A 22,180-nucleotide genomic window follows, 5' to 3' on the forward strand; every position below is an offset into this window, starting at 1 on the left:
TTAACATTAATTTAAATCACACTACGCTCAGCGTATTTGATGATACTTTGACGATAATAGCATAACGGATTCGTCTTCGGAAAGGTCTCCAAACAGTTAAATTCTGTCTTAAAATTATTCAGTACTTGTGCAAAAATCTGAAAAAGATAAATAAAAAATAAACAAAATACTTGGATTAAAAATTAGTTAATGTGTTGGGCATGGCCCCCACAAAGGCATAGAGGGGTCCCGGCGTGGCGGGTCGACAAGCTAAGTGATATAAACACATCACAAATTTGCTTCATTAATAAAAAAAAAGTCGTCTGCGGCGCTATTTCACTTACTATTAAGATTATAAAATATGTGGTTGTGCGATGCAATTTGATGTGGTATATTAATTGATATACTTAAATGATAATTCACGTATAGAATTTGGGAAACGGTACTGTAGAGTGTAGAGCATCACACTGCCTTTAACCTTGGCGATAGATGGGGTCTTGCCAATTATCCTGGCATAGGGGGGAGGGGCGTTTTAGGATGTGGATGTTTGGTCACTAAACACGCCTCTGACCATGCTTATGACGAATGATTACTGCAACTAAAAGCCATAAAATCAAACTAGTAATAAAAAATTATAAACGTATCTTAATTAATGTTTCTTAAAATTCCGTCGTATGAATTTATGAATAATTTTATTTTATCTCACGCCAAGGGTGAAGTTTATGGCCAGGCAACGTCTTACACGTCCGTCAACCTATTCAGTGGCATTAAATTGACCTCGTTGGTATCCCAAGTGCTAAATTGAAACACAGAATGAGTAAAACCACTTGAAGGCACCATTAGTCGATCCCTTCCAATCTTCACGTGAACCTCTTGACATTCCATTTTTCCTCCCATAATCGAGCTACTCGTAAATCTTCGTGCTTTCTATCAATGTTGTGAAAGGAAACATCCCAAGTGTTAACGTTATTGTCATATATTATGTACATTGTTAACTCAACGGATTCCCACACATAATGTCAGAATAATAAATACTTAACATTTTATCACTAAACGTCTATAGGAATGTCTGGTTATTAGAATCAAAAAATAATTAAATACTTTAAAAAAAATACTATTTTTTTATTTAATGGGTATGCTTCTAGGGTTTTCAATCCCGGAATCTCACTTAATTTATTTTACAATTCAAAGTATTTTAGGGTTTCGATATTAATGTTTATATGAAATTTGAAAATATACTGTCGTTTACAAGAAATGAAAATATTAATTATATTTTCATTTCTTGTAAAATGGAATTCTACCAAGTAAATGGTAACTCAATTAATACTGTCGTTTATTAAATGTGTGTTAACAATTATTATAATAATATATTGTGTGTTATTTTTATTTATATAATATCATTCCACCAAGTTAACAGTTGCCTTTATTAATAATTATAAACAAAACCATGGTTCTTGTCTGTTTAGCGGAAGTCAGCGGAATTTTTTTTTTTTAATATAGTCGGTATACTGGATTATTTGTTGGGTTAGGTTTTAGGTTATCATTCTTGAATAACCGAAATTGCCGCTGTTCCCGCCTGGATTCCAGTAAACAGACTTGTACAAAAACCATTTCCTGAGACTATTTCCCTAACTTTCATGCGATTACGGTATTAGAAAAAATATATGTAATTAATATACTTCGCATATAGCCACGGTGATAAAACGTCCTTTTTTTAGTGCTGTGTTCTTTAGATGTATTTAAATTTTATAATGTTTTCACAGAAAATATAAATATATAAATTGGAAACTCGGTGGTTTCCGTAATATAGATTGATTGAAACTAAGTTTGAGATTCTTGTATATTTTTGTTAGTATACATAAATTCATATTCTGTCGGTATTACACAGTAAAACGAAACTAAACTGATATTTTGTCTAATCTTTGGTACCTGTATTGAGATATTATTAATCCCGGAATTGAAACTCGTCTCCGGGATTTCAATCACTGAAAAAAATATATTGATATTAATATTATCATTTTAAATTTCTGATACCTACGCGTTTGATGTTTTAATTCAGCCGGAACTTTATGAACGGCATTAAATGTTATTCATAGCATATTGTGGTGTAACTAATTTGTATCACAAATCCATGTTTGTATATTTTTAATTATCAATAAAAGTCTTTTCGCATTCTACTCTTTGATTTACTACTGATTGCGTGTAATAAAAATAATATTTTGAAACGTTTTAATTTATTTTGTGCATTAAATTTTATATACTTATATATTTTTTTGTTATAAATCTAGAAGATGTGTCAATTAAATTATAAAACTAATTATTTATGTGTTAATTGCTGTATCGCATTACTTACAATTTGCTTTATTCGCGTGGGTTCTTGCCAATATGATTTTCTTCCGACTTTACTAAAATGATGTGCCTATCTCAGTAGGTATGTAACATAACACAATAATAACATTTGTAAGACATCATTTTTAACAATTTATTTACCATCTGGAATCGCCGTATACTTTAGGTAGTGTATAATGCCGCAGTGCTTTGATAATTATCCGCTAGATGGTATCATGGTTTTTCATATCAAAATCATTAGTCGATTACATACCAAAAAAATTATACAATCAACAAAATCTGGTTATCGCTTAGCGATATGAATATTATGTTTTATTATGTTTTTTTTATTATTATTAATAATCATGTTCTTGCTTTTTCGTACAAAGTGGTTGTTAGTAATTTTGAACAGTCAAAAATATGCAGGCTTTGAGAAAACCACATAAATGTATTGTGTCCTCACCGGAATCGAACCCAGAGTTCCCGGATGGAAGACCAACGACTTACGCACTGCACCACGAGAACCGCCTATATTATGTTGTTAGTCGTTGTCACAATGATTTATAATATGCATTTTTTGATTATTGTCTATTTAGTGGAAGTCAGCGGCAAAAAAATATTTGAAAATAGCCGATATACTGGATTATTTGTTAGGTTAGAGGTTATTGAATTCATGAATTCTTACCGAAATTGGCTATGAAAATTGCCGCTGTTCTCGCCTGGTTTCCAGTAAACAGACTTGTACCCAATTTTTTTTGATGACCTTTACCCTTCTACCATTCAATCTCTGGAGTTTTCGGTGCTCTACTTCTGTTTGTTGCGGTTTATGGCGAATGGATTGAATATCGATATTCAAAACCGTACCAGATACCATACCGCGGAGGCGTATTATTTTATACACTGGATTTACGCTTACCAAGGATATTCCGCGATTTAAAACATCGCTGACGTCTAAGTTTATTTCGAATACTTATGGTCTGTGCGAAAAAAGAAATCATGTTTCCCGCGTGGAGAGGAATAGGAAGTGGAAAGAATCTGTTTGGCGCGATTTATGTAACAGTGAATTTTCAATAAAATCTTCCCGATACGTGCTGACTTCTGACCCGTATAATATTACGCTTTTTATTAATCTTAGTAGCTTCAGTTTTCGTAGGATTTATTTGACAAATTGCATGGACCGTTTTTTTTTTTTATTTCCGGCAGATATTTTGTATATAAATATTTGTTATAATATTCACGAGGTAGTTTTTATAATACATGTATATTATAAAATAAATAATTTAATATACATATTATAAGAGGCAGCGAATTTCATTTCAAACCCTCGTCAGACTAGGAATTCTGAATAACTATCAAAGCCTTGCAATATGTTAACAATATTCTCCGCTCTCATTTGGTTTGACTTCCGCCTTTCGAAGGCAGCATCTGTTGAATTAGTTCCGGTGTCGAAGGCTTTTGCGCTGCTCGAAGGCGCCGCCCCTCGACGCTTGGCCGCCCACAGATAACAAGCTCGCACAAAATAACAGCTTAATAAAATGTTTACATTCGCATTCCTCTGCGAAAGCTTTAGCGTTCTCTCACACTAAAGTTGCTACGCACTGTACCTTAACATTAATTGTATCCTTGCAATATTATTGCCGTTCTCAAAATTACATCCCTGAATATGCATTTATGTAGGTATATATGTACCCACTACTCACACAAGTCCAACTTGCTTATCGAGGTAACATAATTAACTGCGCTGAGTGCATTTAGCTTTCGGTATTATTGATGCTACCGTAACGTAGTCATACCAACATCTACTAGTCTACCTGAAGAGAAATTTAGTTCGCGTATTTTTGTATATGTAGATTTAGTTTCATATGTAAGTGGCTATGATAATAGTATAGTAACAAAATAATGATATCTTCATAGTCCTTGTATCGTATACTATGTTTCAGACCGTGGCGTTTAGGACGTCAAGCAGGTGACAATATATTTCACTGTGTTAATATGTTCCGCACCGTATGTATTGATACCAGTGGCGCACCCAGGATTTAATATTGGGGGGGGGCCCAAGGAGGAGAATGTAAATTAGTCCCATAGGATCTTTTTCTTCTTCACAGCCTAATTTCTCGTTTATCGGCCTTTTGTCTATTGCACTCGTCTATTATCGGTGTACCTACACCATGGTCCCCACATCCTGAAACGGGCCCTCAGGCTAGGATATTTGGCGGGCACCCTACCTACCGCTAAGATTAAAGGCAGTGTGAAACACTACATTAACGTTTTTCAAATTGTGTTTTAGTTCAAATTAATACTTTGGACGCACGCACACGGCGCGTAATGACCAGGCGGCCGATCGACGTAATTAACGTGCATTTTAAAGGGGGAAATTAAAAACTCATTATCGACTCAGCAGCGAATGCGTTAAGGGTACTCATACAGTGAATTATTGGCGATTTTGAATACATCTACTTTAATGATGGAGCTGTCGAGTATGGACACATAATAATAATAAAATATATTGCACAATTATATAATTGAAAATATTCATGGCCATGAAGTATAATAGCGCCGCAGGCGACTTTTTTTACTATTAAAGCTAATTTATGATGTGTGTTTATCTCCCGGCACGCCGGGCCCCCCCAGCCTGGGCCCCTAGGCTAGAGCCCTGTCAGCCCTCCCCAGCCATGACCTACACTACTCCGGAATTCGGGTGGACACCGAGAATTTTTTGACAGTTCCATTAGGGATTAAGTTTCTAAAAAAACCTGACATTAGTGTTTCGAAATTTTTGTGTTAGAAATTAAAATCTAAGAAATTTTTCTTTAAAAGGGTGCTGGAGAATTACAAATCATTTTTTCGCCGTGTTTTTATTTGTCTAAGCCCAAAGGTATAGTTTATCGGCTTTCAATTTCAATGTTTAAAATCATTCTGATAATTTTGGGGGGTGCCGGGGCCCCTTGCCCCCCCCCCCTGGGTGCGCCACTGATTGATACCTCTCCTCAGTCACTCTTTGAATAGGGAAAAGTGACGGCAACTCTTTACCAAAACAGTAGGCACACGTTAGAAACATTTTTCATAAAATGATAACACGTTATTTGGGCAGCGCTGCCTCGTTTTTACAGACACTGCGTATTAGACATAAAAAACAAAAATGGTTTTATTAATATTTAAAGTATAGTAATCGAACGGGGAAAGTCCTCGCAAAAACTACGAAATTGATTACTGCTTGTCTAAAGAAACAACGTCGTGTCATTGTGATAAAGAGAGAAAGCACATTGACAGACGGATGAATATCAAATACAAATACGTCACCAAACTTAATAAAGTACAGGTTGCATAATGGCGGCAACCTGGTCTCGACATCTAGTGACAGTATTTGGATTACATTTTTTCTTATCAAAGTTGTATGTTACCATTGTGTGACTTGCCTTATGCTTTTCTCGGCAAATGCACGAGGTTTGAGGCAAAAATCTTCGAGATGAGCTTTCAAAGCTTCGTGAAAGCTTTCATTCATTAAGCTCATAAAAACGTGTTTGTTGTCATCGTTCAGTTGGATCCTTCAGTATAAAAACGTTTGTTTATTTTAAATTTAGCTTTTTAACGCCTTTTCACAAGTTAGTATTCTTTTAACGTCCCACAGTAAATAGGTAGACCTGCCGATTCTTTTTTATCTTCCTCAGTTTTCGAGATATATTGTGCGAGTATTGTTACACAAATATAGTTGTTTTTTTCAGTATTTTTACAACTATTCGGATTCAGACTGTTACGACAAGACACACTACTGAGAAACAATAAATATTTAGATTTTTTTACACAAACAAAATAATTACAGGGTTATTAGTTTCTAGGTCTAAGTCGGTCAAAAACTATATACATGGTGACTGGTGAATATACTGTTTTATGTAACTATAGTAATTGGATTTCATAGCTTATGAAGTATTTCAGCAAATTTGTCAATCATTAACTGTAAATGTGCACTGGTTTCCATTAGTATTATCATCATCAGCTCTGCATCCCTTAACTTCGTTTAACCGACACGATTAAATCACTTAGCCCCATTCGTTTGTATATAAAAAATCATTGAATGAATTCTAGTGTAATGATTAAACATGTCAACCAAGTATGAGTAAGGCTTGTATAAAATACCCCTTAGGTAATTCCTATATCTGACGTGACATCAGTATAATGTAATACTCAGAAGCTTCTTTATATCATTTTGTTTACACGCCACTTTTATGTCCTCTTTTACTTACCCTGTTGTATGTTACATCACATTACTACTCACAACCCCCTAACGCTGTAAATTCTGATTCCATTTGCCTACAAGTAATACAAACTTGTACGTAGATACTGGCGCAAACAACCACTTAACTGTGATTATAATTTAATTAAGTTTTATAACTGTTCCATTTGAATGTTTTTTTTGCGGCCCGGGTGTCTCCTTTCGGTATCTTCATGCACTATGCGCACTCACCAATGGTAAATGCACATACATAACCGACAAGTACATACAGCTAATTCTCACTTATATAACAAACTAATACAACAAAGTAACGTAAAAACCTTATTTCCAAATTTAGTTTTTATGCTTGCTCCTTTGCTTATGTGTTATTATTTCATACTTATGATTTTACTGAGGCTTTGACTGCGATTCGCTGCCATATCCCCTATTCTTATCTGAGAGAGGATCCGCCACTCAGACCCTCCCTCAAATTATGTTAAAGAAATTTAGAATTATACCTAGCTCTTCCGTTCTACCCACCACCAAGGGCACCTTTCAATTCATCGACATTCTCAAAGATATTCGAAATTCGCAGCTGTACTCTATGTCGTTCATATTTAGGGCATTGTACTGATATAATTATATTTTCCTCCATAACGCTACATTCATCGCTGAGCTGCGAATCGCTTCTTCCCATGAGGACATCAAATCTTTTACCCATTGTATTATTTAATGCTTAATATGTTTGGCTTTAGACCGCGATGATCGTGTGGTAACGTATCCGCTTGATTAGTCATGGGTCTCGGGTGTGAATCCCTGGTTATTTCTCAATGTGTGTTTGATCCTAGAGCACGGATCTAATATGTTTAGCAAATGGCTCAAACACCAATTTCTCGTAAAAACAAAATCTGTTACGAAACTTTTTCTCAAGGTGGACAAAATCCACACAGGATTGTAGAACCAATACATTTATTTAATTTATGTTTGGCTTTGTAGCCTGATGGTGTAAATTACTCCGCTGGAAAACGACAAATGTGTATTTTAGATTTCATCGTATCAAGTTATATCAATGCAATTAAAAATATTGTTTTTAAATAATTAAATTAAAGCCATTAACGCTCTATATCTCGATGCTTAATATTTTTTGGGACTTTATTTAAGTATTTATTTCTTGTACTTACATAATTATTCAATTCACATTTATATTATCTGAAAATATATATATGACAAGGGAACTTATAGTTAATATTAATCGTAAGAAAGCTTTTTACTTCAGTCATATTTTCCACAATGAGAAGTATGATTAATTCCAACTTATAATACAAATGAAGAAAACAGCATAAGCGTGCGTACAAGAAGACTCTACGCAACCGGCGTACTGCCGCGTTGACACGATCCGAGTACACTCTGACCGAGCGCACTCGCACCGCGTCCTACTCTCCCGAGTTAGCTCGTATAGGAGTAATTAGTATGAAGCTGTCTCGTACGAGTGCGCTCGGTCCGAGTGTACTCGGATCGTGTCAACGCGGCTTTAGTGGATCAATGTCTAAGCTAAGGCGTCGATGATCTGATTGACTGGCCCAGGATAGGAAGGTGAACTTAATTCGTCGCCAACATTCGATTGAAAAATCTGTTTTTATAAACGAATTGAAACTTTCTTGTAAGTAATTTAAAAAATGCCCCATGTAATAATACTTATTTTTATCAAAATTTCTCGTGAGACTGTATAATATAATGAAAACTAGAAAATGCAACAACATCATTGTATACCTTGTTTACATTGTAAGGCAAACAAGTTACCTATTATGAAACTTTACCAAAAATAGCCGATGTATAATATTATGCAACATTTTCTTCAGATACTCTATTTTTATAAACATTGTTTACTGCAAAAATGCTCGCGCGGTGTTTGTTATAAGCGTAAAGAAGCAACCATCATTCTGTATTCTAGAGGAAAAAAATAAGTAACCAGACACTTACCAGAGAGCTCTGAAAAGTTGTTTATCTTAAAATTGTTACACCCGTAGTTTATTTTATTTAATAAAGTTAGTGTGCGCTGACGTTAACGATTTTTTATCATGTGATAATAAAAACGCGGACATTAAAGTGTTGCCAGAATGTTGCTTTACGACCTATGAAATATTTCTCACGCCACTTAAACTTATCAAAATATCAAATTGGTCCCCTTCAAAAAATACAAAAAAAATATGTCCCGTGAGTTACGCAGTATCATTAAAATACCTACCTTTCGTTCGTAATTTCTTAAACACGTATGTCTCAGGTTTTATGAGACGTAAATAGGTACCGCGAAAAATGTACAGTACATTTATTATGTTTTATATTTATGCATCCGAGTTATGGACCGTAAAATTCGTATTTTCTTCTACCCCAAAGCGACTTATTTTACGAACATTTTTACTGCTAATCTTTTATACAAAATGCTTACGTCGAGATAAGCTAATTTTTAATTGATTATAGATTTAATCCTTTACATCAGTTTGATTAATATCAGTGGTTACGCACCGACACATATTTATATAGTTGGTATTTAGTTACATACTTAATCCACATTAATTTATTAACAACAAGGGCTAGTTTTGTGTGCTCATAAATATTGCAGATACTGCCATCCGCTAAGCTATTCTATACAGACAAGGTTGCTATCGACGGTAGTTTATCATATGTATGTATTGAGGTGGTTAACTGTTACAATATGTTAACAGACTAAAATGTTAAAAGTGCTATGTTTTAACAGGCCCTCTGTTGACTGTGTTAACTTAGAGTGAGACAGACAGTTTTGACAGTTTAGACGGGAACTTATTGTAACAAATTATCATACCCCCCAATCCAATACATCGATATGATAAAGTAATAATATTTATCACTTTAGCCATCGATAGCCGCATTGTGTATAGAATAGACACAGTGTCAGCTGATAATAAATATCCTTCTACACAACATTCTCTCTATTTTTTCTACTGTGTAAGGATCAAAAAAAGGTGCTCAAATTCACCATTTATTGCGTAGATAACTTGTCAAATTATCACGCCGGGAAAGAATGTAAAATCAACGTTACATTTGAGTGAACGAAACTGGTCCCGATCATTAATACCGTTTACTACATATTTCGCTCACAACATGTTCTTTATCTAATCTAATCGATACGGGTGGGTACCCACCGAAATTTACGTTTTTATAATGTTATAATAAATTTAGTACCTATATACGGTGTGATGGTGCTATTAAAGGAATTAGGTATATAATGTCGGAAAGGGGCGGTTGCTAAAATTTTACGTTTTTGAGTAGGAGGGGATAGGAATTTTTATTGTTTATTATATCATTATTTAAGATTATTTTGTTTTGTTTTAATTCCATTCATATACGTAAGTAATATTTTCTTTCCAAAATGGCGCATATTGGTTTCTTTAAGATAAAAGTTATCTTGAGAAACAAACAATTGTCATATTATTAATTGATTAAATGATGAAAGAAAAAACAAATAAAAGTAGCGCATTAATACAATGCTAGCTTTAATATGTTTCATTTTATTACTAACAACCTGAGAATAATAATATGTCGATACCCGACATAACTATCTATACTATTAATAGGCACACCTAATTCTGTACATATACATGTTATGTGTATATATAATAGTAAGTTGCGCTTTATAAAGTGTGGAGTTGTATTTCTCAACCATTGGTACGCGTACCACTCTTGGTATACTACGGATATGGATAATTTGTACAATATACAGTTTTAAAATACCACCCAATATTCGTTTTTTTTTCAATAATACCACAGTTACAAGAAATCTTTGTTTACCGAAAGTATAAAAAGCTTTGGAAGATTCAACTATAATTACCAGGTGATATTGACAATATTTGATGAGAAATCCCTCCTCCTCGCACAGGTCCAGGATTATTTCGAAATCCAGAGGACAAATAGGCAAGAATAACTTGATTACTAAGGGCCGTATGTATGAGATTCCCAAATTCTTTATAAGCTATTTAACCGATTTTCCATTGAATAGCTTATAACACTGTTTGTGACGTAAGCGATCTGACGTCACGCGCCATTAAAAATGGCTGCCTCAGCTGTCACTTTCAAATGTCATTTTAATTTTGCATTCATTGCAACAAACGTTTGGTTGAGGCCCTTGTTCGTTTTGTAGATTCTGTAAAACATTTATTATTATTATTAAACTGGCGCTAGGGGCCGTTCAGGTCCATGGCCGACTGCACAACGTTTCTCCAGGAATCTCTGTCCAGCGCTCTCTCTTCCCAGTTGACTATCCCCAGCCTTTCCGCATCCCTTTGAATGTTGTCCGCCCATCTCCGTCGAGGGCGGCCAAGAGGTCGAGTGCCAACTGGTGTGCCTTTGTAAATCCTATAGAGAGTTCTAGATCTTTCAGATCGTACAACGTGGCCCGCCCATCTGAGCCTTCTTGACCTCAGAATATTAGTGATTCTAGGTTGGTATCGGTCGAAGAGCTCAGCGTTTGTGCGTATGCGCCACCGGTGGTTCTCATTGACGGGTCCAAGTATTCTCCGGAGGATTCGGTTTTCAAACACTTGGAGCGCCTTTTCTTGTTTTTCTGTTAAACCCCACGTTTCACATCCATACATGACGATTGGCTTGATGACCACGTTATACACCCGGAATTTCGTTTTGATGGACAGCATTTTGGACCTGAACAGACGACTCAGCGCGAAGTACGCTGCATTTCCACTTCTCAGTCGGTCAGAGAGCTCTAGGGACATTTCATTTTTAGAGGTAATGTTGGAGCCCAAGTACTTGAAGAGAGAGGTTCTCTCGAACGAGGAGTTTCTTATTCCAATGTTTCCAGAGGGTTCAATGCCTCTTGTCATTTTCAAATACTTGGTCTTTCCCACATTTACTCGTAGGTTCAACCTTTTCGCTGTGTCCTCCAGAGGAGTGAAAATATCTCTGACTTCTTCTTCAGATTCTCCGAGCACCACCAAATCATCTGCGTAGCCCAATATTTTATGGGACCCATTCAGGGTAACTCCACCTTCTGCTTTCAGAGCTTCTCTAACGGCTTTCTCTAAAGCTAAGTTGAACAGCATGGGTGATAAGGAGTCGCCTTGTTTTAGTCCTGCTGTCACCTCAAAAGATTCTGATATACTACCTTGCATATGAATTCTACTTCTGGATCCGTCCATGCATACTTTTATTATATTTATAAGTTTTGACGGTATTTCAAATTCTTTCAATATATTCCAGAGAGCTTCTCTATCAATAGAGTCATATGCGGTTTTAAAATCTACAAAGAGACAGTGTACATCTTGGGCGTATTCCCATTTCTTTTCAAAGATTTGGCGCAGTGTAAAGATTTGATCGGTAGTACTGCGGTTTCGTCTAAAGCCGCATTGGTAGTCACCAAGAATGTTTTCGGCATATGGTAGAATTCTTTCGAGAATAATGTTCGACAGAACTTTGTATGCAGTAGGAAGAAGAGAGATGCCACGGTAGTTTGCACAGTTGAGTTTGTCCCCTTTCTTGAAGATAGGACAGACCAGTGATTCTTTCCATTCTTCAGGGATCTTTTCTTCCTCCCATATTTGTTGCAGTAGCTCAAGCATGGCACTAAGAAAGGTTTCTCCTCCATGCTTGAGAAGCTCCGATGGAATATTATCGTTTCCTGCCGATTTGTTATTCTTTAAATAACTCAGTGCTCCCATCAACTCTGCCTTATTTGGTGGCGGTATAAGAGGTTCTGCTGTCGCGATTTCTGGCGATTCCAAAGGTTCATCTGGTACAGAGCGTTGAAGTAAGTTTTCAAAATGGGACTTCCATATGTTTAGCACTTGCTCTTTGTTTGCCACTATCTGACCCTGTTGATCTTTGATTTGTAGCGTGCTATGTTGAAAGCCTCTTTTTTCAAAACTCACTTTCGAGAAGAATGATCGAGTTTTATTTCGTTTTGCTTCTTCTTCCATCTGCTCAAAATTACTTTTGATGAAGCTTCGTTTGCACTTTCTCAGATGCTTTCGGACATTTTTGCACGTCTCGCTATATCGTTTTTGTGCTTCTTCGCTCTGCGTATTTTGCAGATAGAGCGCTCTTTCTGCTCTTCTCTCCTCCACCATTTGTCGGCAAGTGTCGTCGTACCAAGGGCACTTTACTTTCTTGGGTGCCAGTCCTATCGAGACTTCAGCAGCTTTTACCATTCCTTCTTTTAGTCTCTTCCACCTCTCATCGATACTCCAGGCTTCTCCTTCGGTGAGTTTTCCGATTTGGTTTTGTAACTCTTTTCTGTAGCTATCTCTTCCGTTTGGAGTTGTCAGCTTTTCTATATGGTACTTCACTCTCGTCTTCGCATTTGCGTGCGCTGTCTTTTTAAGTTTTTCCCTAAAGGTTGCTATCGATAAGTTGTGGTCCGTATCACAGTCAGCGCCTCTGTAGCTTCGAATGTTTTCAATAGCTTTTTGGTGTCGTCTATCAATTAGAAAATGGTCAATCTGGTTAAAGGTGTAAAACATTTGCGAACTTTAAAAACAGTTCCTAGTCGTGCTGTTTACAAAATACGTATAATTTTGATCCGTAGTCTATAATCTAGATAGTAGGTAACTGATAAAATGCCTCGTACCTATTTCGCTTGCAATATTTCTCATGGAGACATAAGATGGACTTACGTAAGATTACGATAAAATATCTCCGCTAAACCACCGCAATAATATGTACCTACTGCTGTATCTGGCATTAAAATATACAATTGGAAGCATTCTGCGTTCTTCGAAATATTATGGTACCTACCTACCTACCTAGTTAATTATTGTAAGATAACTGTAATAAACAAGGCACAACTCTCAAATACACTGGAAACATCAATAGTGTCATACGGTGATTGGTATAAATGATAATATTATACAGAGATCATTACATATTATTGTCTAAATCATTTGCATTTTCTGTCATTTATTCTTATTCTGTTTTGACACCTCATAATAATTCAACTTAATAATTGAAGTGAAGTTAGTCATAAATGTATTCAGTGTTGCCACCAAATGGAAAAGTTAACTGGAAATACAATCTTTCGTACAGTAGAATAATTATAAAATACATGTGATAAAATAGCTGATAAATTATTTAAAGTTCATAATAATTATTCATGTATAATTATTAAATTTATATGGTACCGTTCGCACACTTTCAGACACATTTACAATTTCAAAATTTTGAATTATTTATCGGGGAATGAAATTTTATAATACGAACACCATGACACATGAGATGTCACATTCGTGACGTCACTTAACAGCTAATTACGTTTGTACTCATGCATACAAACGTGCAGTATATAGCCTATAAGGTTTTTGGGAATCTCATGCATACGACCCTTAGTGTGTAGTGTCGACTGTTGTCTTCATAAATACAAAGTATATTTTTAATATACCTACTTACATAATTCTAAAACATCTCATATGAGCATATACCCACTAGAAAAATCCATTTTAGACATCGACACCCGACGGGACTTGAACCTTTAATCGCTGGATTCGCGCCGGTATCCTTTTTCAATTAAGCTAGGGGCATCCTACTTAATTACGTTAATTTTAACTAGTTCTTACATGAGACGCTTATCAAATTGCGTGACAATGTTAACTATCGGCTTTTGTATTTTAAATTATGGTACGTATCAATCAACTCTTTACTTACTCATCGACGTAACGGATTACTCTATTATATACTTTAATAAACTTTTTTTTTATTGATTTCTTTGAATTGTCTTTTTGGTGGTACGTATATATAAAAAGCTTGAAGGCCGCTGGTGCAGAGCTTTGTTTCTTTTTAGCAGTGTTGTGTCTATATTCGCCGCGCGATCGACCAGTTCAATCACCCTTGCTTTCCTAATGGACAGCACATGGCCCATCGGAACGAAATAAAGGCAGTCTCTCCTTTTACAATGTTTATCTTGGGCCATAAATGCGTTACAACTTACAACGTTGTTAACCTCGTGTCAATCATTTGGCGCACGCTCGCCGCTTCTGTATGCGGGCCGAGGCTTTTAATTTCGGAATTGGGGAATTAAATATTATTTTCTCCTCGTTTTTTTTTCCACTGTTTTTCAATGAAACTATCTTGAAATAAACTTGTGTAAACACTTTTCAGTGTTTAGTTTTATTTTTATTTCTGTTTGTAAACGTGTTTAACTATACCGAACAGATTTATATCTACCTACGCTTTTAATTTAAGCTTCTACAATACAAAGGTAATCGATCAACAGAACAAACAAACGATATTCTAACATTGATTGACACCTCGTATCTGACATTCTTCATTTTTGACAGGGGAGAGTTATGTTATAAAAAACTATTGAATGGGATAAAGACTTAAAACTAAATTAAAACAAGCTAATTTATCTTAAAATGAAGAATAAATTTCTTTCCAGGTCAAGTATCACAATATTATGCTACAATAAGAATATCACTTAAGTTTTTGAAAAATTACCTGGGTTTTTTATGTTAAAATAACTTAAATCCTATCTTTATGGATTTAGAAGAGATTTCTATACGTTGTTCTAAAGTTTATACCTTGAAAAAAATCCTTGTTAATTAAATTAAATATAAACTAACAATGTGACTAATTACCTTAGCGCATCTATTCTATACGCATGACTGCTATCGGCGGCTATCGAGGGTAGTTTTTCATATTTTTGTATTGAGGTATTATAATTTTTACAATAAGTTAGTTGTAATTGTTACAATAAGTGCTATGTTTTAACAGCACCTGTGTTGGCTGTGTGCTATAATTTTTAGATTGAGAAAGATAGTGTTGACTGTTAACTACCTTCGATAGAAACCGATAGCAGTCTTGTGTATAGAATATATGATATGATTCTCGAGTATGAAGAAATATGGGATAATATAAACGACGTGTTAATATTTATAATATTTGAGGATAATCGAGGGGCGTTGTATTTGTAGTGTTTAATGTCCTGATCATCATAAATCAAAGCCGCCTTCAAAGTCTTGAAGGCGTATTGCGACCGACTTTCGCATGTCTATCTTATTTATCTGTTCCGTTGGTAGGCTAGTATTGCAAAAGGCAACGCCGTCTTCGTCACTTTAACATACGTAATTTTAAAAGCCTTAAGTTTGTATTTTATATAGGCACGTATTGTTATTTGTATTTTAAACCTTTGTTACCCCCAAAATTCTCACGTTTACCCTAGTTGAGGTCATTGCTAGACCCATGTAATAGAGTATTCCTGTTGTTAACCGGCCATCGTAGATAGTTTCGCTGCTAACTCTGTCGGCTGGGTATAGTTCTAATATTGTGTTTTATTTTAATTAATACAATGCTTTTCCGCCAAGAAATCTTTTATTTTGTAGTAAAAGTAAGAATATTTCATAAAATTGTACTTCCGACAATAGATTTCGCTAGTGGTACATTTATTATACCGATTAACATATGGGAATATAATATATTCGCAGAATTAAATAGACTGTTTTCACAGAGTGCCGACAACATTTAAAAAGATGAAATTCACACCGTAAATGGATGGTTTTACAAATGATCGACAACTGTCAAAAATGGTAGAATTTCACCATGGAATGAAATAGTTCTCACTTGTCAACAGATTATTAACACTCAAAAATGATTAAGCGTATCGACGGAAAATATATATTGCTCTTCTTTATGGTTAAATTAACTAAAAATAGTATTGTAAAAATAGAATTGCGTATGGCTTCAAAAATATACTATTATCAATCTATATTATCTTATATTTGATTTTATTAATATGGGTCTATTAAACGACAATTTCTATAATAATATCATAATTTATCTGATAGATCTATAATATTATGACGTCTCGCGAAATGACGTGACCATTGCCACGAGTAAGGATTATTTTGCTTGTTGAAATATTGTTTCGTTTTGTGAAATTCCTCCTTTTTCTACTAGTGACTAGTTATCAAAACTAAGTTTACTTGTATTTTTAAAATGTTACTTATGTTTGGTATTATTTAGTTTATGTGAAAACTATTTTCTGATACCTAGTTTTTGTCGTGTGAATTTTGACTACGGCGATCTGTGATTTGTTCCCGCCCTATAACATATGTGGTAGGTACATGATCATTGCCACGAGTAAGTATTATTTTGCTTGGTGAAATATTGTTTCGTTTTGAGAAATTCCTCCTTTTTCTACTAGTGACTAGTTATCAAAACTAAGTTTACTTGTATTTTTAAAATAATACTTTTGTTTGGTATTATTTAGTTTATGTGAAAACTATTTTCTGATTTTGTCGTGTGAATTTTGACTACGGCGATGTGCGATTTGTTCCCGCCCTATAACATATGTACCTACCACCTGAAGTATTTTATTTTTGTTGACGCCATTATATTTTTTCTATCTACGTACATTATTCAAATTTATCCATCAAATTCAATTTGCTTACCTACTATGAATCATCTATTCTCGCCCACCGCTCCACTGACTTGAAAAGTGATAGCTGATTTAATGGCCTTCCGCTACAAATAGTTAAATCATACGGCATCTCTTGCGAGCTCACCGAATCGAACCAAGCGCAAAATAACAATCGAGCAGCAAACCTATGCGTGTGTTTGCCTCGATGTTAATATTTCTAACCGGTCCTGGCAAGAGTGTTTCGTTTTCAATAAAATTGTTTATCGCTTTCTGAATAAACAGAAGTAGTCTGGTGTTATCGAATGAAATATTTTATTCGCGTAATCAGCAATTATGCAAGGGAGAGAACACATGCTATGCTCGGCTAGAATAAGTTAATGGATTTCAGATGTTTATCAGAATTTAATGTTAGAATAATTAACCCTCGTAGGGATTGGCAGTTGTAATGTAGTATTGCAATGGAAATTAGTTATCCAGATATTTGAAATAGTAGGTATCTATTTTTTTTAAATTCGAAAAAATGTATTTATTAAAAATACATAACTTCCAGAAATATTAATTTCTTTAGAAAAATCCTAAAAAATATCTTGGACCGAGTGGAATCCGAGTGACTATCACTGCGAGACACTAGGCTAGGCTGCCGATCAGTGTTGCCATATTTTTATATGTTTTTACAATTATAGTACAAAGGCGTAAAAATTATAGTATTTCTAAAAAATATATAGTACAGGAACATTTTTCGTCTTGAATCCTTTAAAATTATAGTATTTTGATATATTTGGCGTAAAATTATAGTATTTTACATTTTTCGCGAAATCAAAATTATAGTATTGTACTATAATTATAGTACGGTTGGCATCACTGCTGCCGATTCAGGTACTTACCAACCCTCCAGATATTACATAATAAAGTTTTTCAAATTCCATTCATAATGGTGACCATCTGTGTTCTATGACCTATATAAAGGCCAATACGCATACGAGTATACCGACAGAATGTTGTTGTAATTCAAAACAATGTAATAAACACCAGTAGATTGATTCATAGATGGCGGATACAAAAAGCATCACTACTAGGTACATTAAACTAGTTAAGTACCGACCTATATGAGTTTCCTTTCGTAGATATTTATTTACTGTGGTTAAAATTATACGCAAATATTTGCCTCGTGTGTATATATTTTCTCTCTGGCTGCAAAACTGACTCAATATAAAATAAATAAACACATCCCTGTCGCGTTTAATTTTTTAATAAAGTCGCGCGCACACAACTGCAGCTCAAAGTTACAGTAGTCGCATGAGGTTAGGGGAGGTCTCTGTTTCAGGAACAGTCTGAGTATGAGGGTTTTATGCTGCGACCTGTGGGGATGTCGCACGTAATTTAATCCAATTGCGGAGGGGGGGGGGGGAACTCTCTCGAACCTGAACTGCGATTTTGTGCTAAACGTCATTTAAGTGATTATTCAAATAATGTCAACAAAAATAACTCGCTTATTTTATATTCAAGTTACTTTTCTGTATAAATGCAACGATTGATTGAAATGAATATGACTTGTGATGTTAGACCACACGTTGTTTGTTTTGTAAGCAAACATTATATGCAATTTATAGGCACCTCCACGTAAGATGAGCGACGAATTTGTAAATCATTTATATTATTCAAACACTTCCAAGTGTGAATGAAGCTATAAGTAACTAATAATACGATGTTCTTACAAAAGAAAATCTGAACGAACGGTCAATACAAAACATAAAATGGCCAAATTATATTACTAGTTTTGCCGACTTGTAGACTTCTAGGTGACGATTAGGCCGCCCGTCTAAGAGCTTACTTCCCGTAATGATTGTCATTATTAACTGAAATAGTTTCATGTTATATAATAGTAGTTAAGTTCTTAATTGAGGCATTTTGGTATTTATAAATATGTACAGTCGACGAATTTGTTATTTAAATTGAATACATAATTTATAAATAAATAAACATTTTTTTTTTGCTTTGTTATCTTAGTTATCTTTGAGAAAAATGTTATTGTGGAATCATTTGGTTGCTTATAATTTATGAAGTACTCGCTGTAATCAATTGTTATCAAGGAATAGGCGGATCGAAATAATTTAAAACAATAAAATATATTATTTTCTCTACGGTCTCAACGGTCGACTGACATTTTATGACGCCGATTATTGTATGGTCAGCGGAGATCGCGTCGGGTCGTGTAATTTGGGCGTTACAATTTATTTGTATCATTCATTTTTACTGGGTGTATCGGGCATAGTAAGGAACAAATTGTGCAAGATAATAATTGTTGTAACCGGTAAACGAATGGTCAAATAATTATTTATTTTCAGAATAATATACATAATTGAAACCAATACGGTCGATCTATAGTAGCAACTGATCAGAATCGGTTTTAATTAAAATTTCACAAACGAGTCGACCAATAAATAATATAATACACCTTCAGTCAATCATAACCTAACTATTAATTTTGATTATGTGAAAACTTCCATAAGTGCTTGAATTGTAATAAAATAAACTTTCAAGTGTGTAGTAATATAATAACTTTCTCGAGTCGGTCTACATCCGTTGCCTTGCATTAGCGGTGCAGTAGAAAAATATACAACCGTTCCGGTACTTTATACAGAAATATGAAATGGATGTTGTTTTTACACAAACAAGTTCGAGATAGAAAAAAGTTAAATGCCAGCCGTTCCAAAGCTTTATGCGCATTTCCGGCATTTCTGCGTATAATCTCTGTTAGCTTATTCGCGGCGACGATTGATGCACTATGTTTTGCATTACGATAGAGAGACTGCATAATTTTAAATTTAAATGTTTTTATTTTAGTCGGTCTATAGACTGAAGTTTATTAAAGGCAATAAACTTTCTGCGAATAGTTTTAGCGTTTGATCCCACTACTGTGTAATACTTCCAATTCCTCACTTCGTATTCACTCTTGATATTTCCATTTATTCAACTGATATTATTAATAAACTAAATATCGTAATCAAGATGTTAGATATCATGTTTCACTAAGGGAAATACGTCATGTTTCGAAATCAGTAAGCATTTATGATGTTGTGTTAAATTTTATACTAAAACTGTTTTTCTTATTTTCTTTTCCAGATTTTCCCCGCGTTGAAGTCGGCCCCGAAAACCCGTTGAAAGTTGAAGTCGATGGAACGACAGTAATGGAATGCAAAGTCGACGCTAAACCGAAGGTAGCCAACGTTAGGTGGACTCGAAATGGACGCTTCGTGTCAACGTCATTTACACACCAGCTGCTTCGAGTGTCCATCGAAGACGCCGGCAAATACACTTGCACAGCTGACAACGGTCTAGGAAAAGTAGGCGAGAAAGAAATGTTCCTCGACGTCCTTTTCCCACCCAATGTGGTCATCGAATCCAAAACACACGAAACTGAAGAAGGCGGAACTGTTAATATTCGTTGTAACGTAACCTCAAACCCTGAACCCATCTCCATTGAATGGACGAAAGAAGGAAAGGCTGATTTCAGACAAAGTGGAGACACACTGCATTTGCCAAGAGTTACTGCCGAATCAGCTGGAACTTACATCTGCCGCGCGACTAATATTATTACATCTGGAGGTGGAAAACGAATTGAAAAAGTTGGCACATCTTCTGTCGCAGTTTTAGTCAGACATAAACCTGGAAAAGCGAGAATTAGTCCTGATAAACCAATTGCTCAAGAAGGCTCTGGTGTTACACTGTCATGCGCAGCCAGTCCTCCTGGATGGCCAGCACCTCAATATAGATGGTTTAAGGACGGGGAAGCTCAAAGCACTCAACCTACAGTATTATCGACTGGAACAAAGTATACTATCCCCAGTGCACACCTCGGTAGTGAAGGCACATACCATTGCCAGGCCACGAACGAATTAGGACATGGAGACATGGCATCTATCAATCTTGAAGTCCATCAACCGCCCAGATTTCAGGCTAAGCTTCAACCTCACATGATGCGGAGAGTTGGCGACAGCGATTTTTCTGTCAGCTGCAGTGCTCATGGTAAACCAAAACCATCAATAAGGTGGTTGAAAGATGGTTCAGAAATTACCCCAGAACCGAATCTATACGAAGTTCGCACTGATACTACTGAAGGAAGAAATGCTGTTGTTAATGTCCAAAGTATGCTGAAGTTCAGCGGTAAAGCGAGAATCGAAGGAAACCAACTATTACCTGAAGATAGGGGCGTGTATTCTTGCGTTTTTGAAAACGAAGTCAAACGAACAGAATCCAGTATGCATCTACGAATTGAACGTAAGTTATTGTTTTCGCATGAACTTTCAAGTAATCTTAACAAAAGTGGAAATTCATGTGGCACTTGGTATTATTGATGTGTATTATAAAATTATAATATATAAGATTGAGTAGGGTTATAAATTAACATTATGGACTATGATAAGTAAGTACTAAGTAATGAGCCATTTTTTTAATAAACTTTCAAATAGTTTACGAAATATTTTTAGCTTTTCAAATGCTATATTTTATATTTAACTCTTTCTTTACAGATGAACCAATTATTCTTCACCAATATAACAAAGTGGCGTACGATCTTCGTGAAACTGCTGAAGTTATTTGCAAAATGCAAGCTTATCCCAAACCTGAATTCCAATGGTCATTCGGTACCAACACTGCTCCTCTCTTCATGTCATCCGAAGGTCATTACGAAATCAATACAACGACAGATAACAATGATATGTACACCAGCATATTGAAAGTGTCTAACATCAAACATCAAGATTACGGAGACTATTATTGCAGAGTGACAAACGTGTTGGGATCCGTCAAAGCTCAGATTAAATTGCAGCCTAAAGGACCCCCAGAAAAGCCACGCAATTTGCAAACAACAGAAACCGGCCATAACTTTGTTACCCTTTTGTGGGAACCCGGTTTCGACGGCGGTCTGCAGAACACCAAATTCTTCATCTCGTACAGACGAGTAGCGATGCCCAACAATGAAGTTGTCACCGGTGACTGCTCAATGATGACTGCGCGAAATGGTGAATGGATGGAGTTTGATTGCCAACGAAATGTACCCTGCAACATCACGTCTCTCGACCAGCATCAAAACTACATTTTCAAGGTATTTTTTATATATTGTTTTATTCAACATTAATATCATTAACTCATTCATCATTATTGACAATTATTATTAGAAACCATTATTCATTTAAAAAAATTCTAAATTATTTATTGCGATTTTTTTTATTGCAACCGACAGCATCTGACTTATGTTTTCAAGGTAA

The 22,180-nt window shown here is 35.2% G+C and overlaps 1 protein-coding gene across 1 annotated transcript in view; it reads left to right on the forward strand.

Moving 5' to 3' along the window:
• ed (hemicentin protein echinoid) overlaps positions 1–22,180 on the forward strand; it is a 495,537-nt gene that overhangs the window by 469,637 nt on the left and 3,720 nt on the right. Inside the window, exons 5-6 of the mRNA XM_085960225.1 lie at positions 20,037–21,191; positions 21,443–22,017. Of these exons, the coding sequence (XP_085816351.1) occupies positions 20,037–21,191; positions 21,443–22,017 (1,730 nt within the window). The remainder of the gene's footprint in view (positions 1–20,036; positions 21,192–21,442; positions 22,018–22,180) is intronic.

Source organism: Rhyacophila brunnea, unplaced genomic scaffold (genome assembly GCF_057557595.1).
Source record: "Rhyacophila brunnea isolate RB1 unplaced genomic scaffold, BYU_Rbru_1.0 scaffold_11, whole genome shotgun sequence".
Taxonomy (NCBI): domain Eukaryota; kingdom Metazoa; phylum Arthropoda; class Insecta; order Trichoptera; family Rhyacophilidae; genus Rhyacophila; species Rhyacophila brunnea.